The sequence below is a fragment of the Aptenodytes patagonicus genome, chromosome 20 (genome assembly GCF_965638725.1).
Source record: "Aptenodytes patagonicus chromosome 20, bAptPat1.pri.cur, whole genome shotgun sequence".
Taxonomy (NCBI): Eukaryota; Metazoa; Chordata; class Aves; order Sphenisciformes; family Spheniscidae; genus Aptenodytes; species Aptenodytes patagonicus.
Window position 1 is genome coordinate 7313234 of NC_134968.1, and position 4110 is coordinate 7317343.

The 4110-nt window shown below is 49.9% G+C and overlaps 1 protein-coding gene across 1 annotated transcript; it reads left to right on the forward strand.

Annotated features, from left to right (window-relative positions):
• The first annotated feature begins 614 nt into the window (after positions 1-614).
• LOC143169559 (olfactory receptor 6F1-like) lies at positions 615-2963 on the forward strand. The gene is given in 3 exon segments (XM_076357005.1): positions 615-704; positions 2020-2830; positions 2833-2963. Coding segments are annotated over 3 exon segments (1032 nt in total).
• Positions 2964-4110: the final 1147 nt, after the last annotated feature.

The following is a 4110-nucleotide window of genomic DNA, read 5'->3' on the forward strand; positions in this document are numbered from 1 at the left end:
TTAGTTGCCTTGAGTTATTTCCACCCTGGAGGTTTCAAGACCACGTTAATATCCAGCACCAAATACTTGACATTTTCAGTCTCTTGGGACATGGCTATTTCAGACGTCTCCTGCATGTCAGCACCTGGCCACACTTCAGAGAACTGTGTTGCTGTTCTTTAATTGGCCTGTGAGAAGAGAGCGCATTATCCGTCTGCAACAATTCCATGAGATCCCCCAGAGATCAAACTCCCCGTGGCACACAGAGGGAAAACTGAAAACTGCCTCCTCGGTGTGGGCAATTTGAGCTTCAGTGTGTTAATGAGGGGGATGTGGGGATGTTCTTATGCTAACTGAGTCTGATGTATGCTCTCCCTGTGTGGAGCTAAACTGGAGAGACTTTACACTGTGTGTGTGCACACAAAGCCCCCCTGTGTGGAAGTACAGTGGTGGCTGTGAGGGGGGGAAGGAAATCAGGAGCACAAACTGTAAGTACCTACCAGGTGGGTGGAGAGGAAACAGTGTCAGGCAATTGTGTATGGCGTGCAGTGAGACAGCAAGGTGAGAGCTGTTCGTCCACACTTCTCCTGACATCACGGCATCCAGAGCTCCGCCAATAAATCAGCCGCTTTCCAATGTTCTCCCTCAGCCAAGGGGACCATGGCTTCCTCTGGAGGATGGTGCATGAAGAGATGTCGTTTGGATCATTTCCATTGGCTGAGCTGGTGAGTGAAGCCTGCCCAAGACCTCTAGCATAGACTTCCAATGCCTTGCACTTTTAAGGAGAGCCAGATTAAGGGGGAATTCTCTGCTCTTTAGCCACATGAGATTTCTGGTATGTAAATTCCTAAGGAGGGAAGAAAGGAGGGAAAGGGATCCTTCAGATGGTGGTTCAGCCCCATCTGTCTTAGATACCCACCTGAGGATGAGATCGGTTCTCCCCTAGAGAAGTGATCAAGAATCCTCCCTTGTCCGCAGGGAGGGCATAGATGAAACCCCTCAGTTCAGCCGGCTTCTCAGCAGAGGTACCTTGGGGGGGATCCAGCTCAGAGAATTTTGCCTTCAATCGCTGAGGCATGGATACCTCTGCCCAAGCTGAGACGCCCGACTTATCCATCTGAGCTGCTCGCTAGTCTCCTGCCTTAGTCCTCAGAGACAACCTGGCACTTCTAGAGGGCTTTTAGCCATGTATATGAGGCAAGATGAGCCATGACTCTCCCGGGTGCCTCTTCTCCATCCAAAGAAGAGGGGCAAGCTGAGGAGCTGAGATAAGAGTATTTCGTCATACATCTTCCAACTTGGTCAGCAGAAGTCCTTCCCCTGACTCTGAGATGGCAAAATTTACAAAGAGGAGAGTCTCACCTCTATTAGCTATGCTGAGAAGCAGACGTCAGTGGAGGAAATGGAGGTATTTGCAAAAGCTTCCTGTGCTGAGGCGTGGAAGAAAGCAAATATAAGACCACGAGTCCTTGAGTAATGACTGTCATGCTAGCCTGCCGCCCTGTGCTGCTGCCGTCTCAGTTGGAAACCCTTGTGATCAACTGAAGAGGTGAGAAAACATCTTCCAGCGCCATGTTGTCACGCCGGTTTTCTGTTCCCTCAGTCTCATTTGCTGAGATTGCAACTCAGTATTTCCTGCCTTGAGGAGCGCAGGTATGTTATTCCCTTCCTCTGCAACAGCCTTTCACGTAGCTGGAGACCCTCAGCCTGCCGTCCACAGTTTCCTAAATGGGATTTTCATCTTGTGGAAGCAACTGCATTCACCATGTTCTAAAGGAGATGCCTGCGCTTGATCCAATAAATAATTCTCTATGTTCATTTGATGGTGTAGGCCTGACCTTCAGGGTCAGATCTAGTTGTCCAAACGCGTTTCTGCAGCAAAGGATTTCCATGACAATTTTAACTTAGGGTAGATGCTGTTTTCCCATATTTCTGCACCAACTACTTTTTCAGGGATGATGGCTTTGTTTCACTACTAGTAGCATCTGAAGGACCAGCACAGGCACGCAAACTCTCACAGAAACTTTCCTGTCTTTGCAGATGGATCTCAACACTTGGGGGCACATGGCAAATGGGACGAGTGCGGAAGAATTTGTCCTTCTTGGCTTTCCATGCACGTGGCATTCCCGGGTCTCCCTTGTGGTGGTATTTGCACTGACGTACTCCCTGACAGTAACAGGCAATGCGTCCAGCATAGCCCTCGTGTGGATGAACAGCAACCTCCGTAGCCCAATGTACTTTTTCCTCTGTAATCTCTCCTTTCTGGTGATCTGGTACACTACGGGTGTTGGTCCCAAAGCCATAGGAGTCATGCAGGGGACTAGCCAGACCACCTCCTTCAGTGTCTGCATCCTCCAGTTGTCCTTTCTTCTCTCCCTAGGCTCCACTGAGTGTTTTATCCTTTCTGTCATGGGCTACGACTGCTACAGAGCCATACGCTACCCCTTGAGATACAGCTCCGTCATGAACAGTGTCCTCTCTGCTCGGCTGGCGCTCAGCTCCCGGCTGGGAGGCTTTCTGGCCATCTCACTGCTGGCCTTTCTGACATCCAGGCTGATGTTCTGTGGGCCAGATGTCATCAATCATTTCCCCTGCAATATAGATTCCTGCCTTGCCCTCTCCTGCAGTGACACGTGGCCCGTGGAGCTAGCGACCTTCCTTGTCTCCGTAATTATTGTGGTGGCCTCCTGTGTGCTCACCCTGGTCTCCTACATGTCCATCCCCTCTTCCATGCTGAGAATCCAGTCAGCCCATGGCCAGAAGAAGGACTTTTCCATTTGCTCTGCCCATCTCGGTGTCATCGCGATCTGGTATGGCTCCACCATGTTCCTGTATGTCAAGCCATCGGCCCAGACTCCCTGGATCTGAACAAACTCATCAATACCTTTAACAGAGTTGTAACTTCTTTGTTGAACCCCTTCATTTACACACTCAGGAACAAGGAAGTGAAGCAAGCTCTGGGGTGGGCTTTCCAGAACAAATGAAGTGGCTTTTCAACGGGCCTCAGTGGGAGCAAAGAGATTCACCCCCTCCCTCCCACGACTTCTGCCCTGCAGAAGTTCCTCACCGAAGTGTAAGTGCACCTGGGCATCACAGGGAGTGAGAAGCCACTGGTTCCCCAGTGAGCTCATCTCACTCACCTTACAGCCGTCTTAGGCTGGGCTGAGCCTCCATTCTAAAGCTCCCACCTCTGTTCACTCCTGGGTAAATTCAGAATGCCTCACAGTGCTCTAAAGCCCAGCGCTCGGAAAGGGTCACAAACCCCATCCGCAAACAGTTCTCCGACAGAACACTGGAGGAGTGGTCCTCCCACAGGATGGTCTTCCGGTTTGCCAAGTGCTTCATTTTGTCAGGGACTCATCTGAATCCCCTAAAGAAGTCCCAGCAGCTGGCTCACTGCTTTAGGAAATGGACATGTATTTCTCCATTTAGTCTGACATGTTCTGGATGCATCTATGCCCCATTCTTGCAGCTGTTCCACAGAATCATGCTCTGGTTCAAGATAGAATTTGGCAATGTCTGGTATCTCTACCTATAGCCATTATTCCTAGCATAAGACACCCAAGAAAACTTACACTCCCCTTCCTTCCCTCTATCCAGTGTCTGAATGTACTTTTTTATTTCTAATTAAAAATATGCAAATCACTATGCTTCCTGCTAGATGTGTCAGGGCATTCCCACATCTACAGCCCCACATCAGGTTTCAACAGTCCATCGTTCCACCCATTTTGGGCTTTGTTGTGGAAACACCTTAGTGTGATTGGCAAAGTCCCCAAACTGCAGAGCTGAGAAAGGCTGGCTGGGTGGGAAGTCTCTCTTTACACTCACTGGGAGGACATTAGCACTTCCAAAGGGCACCTGATCTTCCCCTTCCAATTTTCATTTCAGAACAGACGAATCACGTTCTCAAAGCTCTTCTTTCTGCACACTGACAAAGGGAGTCCACGTGAGCACTTCCTAAGGAGGAGGCATCAACACGGCAGATATACACTTTTATGAACAGTGTGGGGTTGATTTCACCTGAGTGTAGAGCTCTCCAGGTGAGATGGTTGAGTCCGGACTGAACATCTCCTCTTCCCTTCTGGAAGCAGTGGCGCCTCTGGAGGTGATTCTCCTGTGTCCACCTGTGCT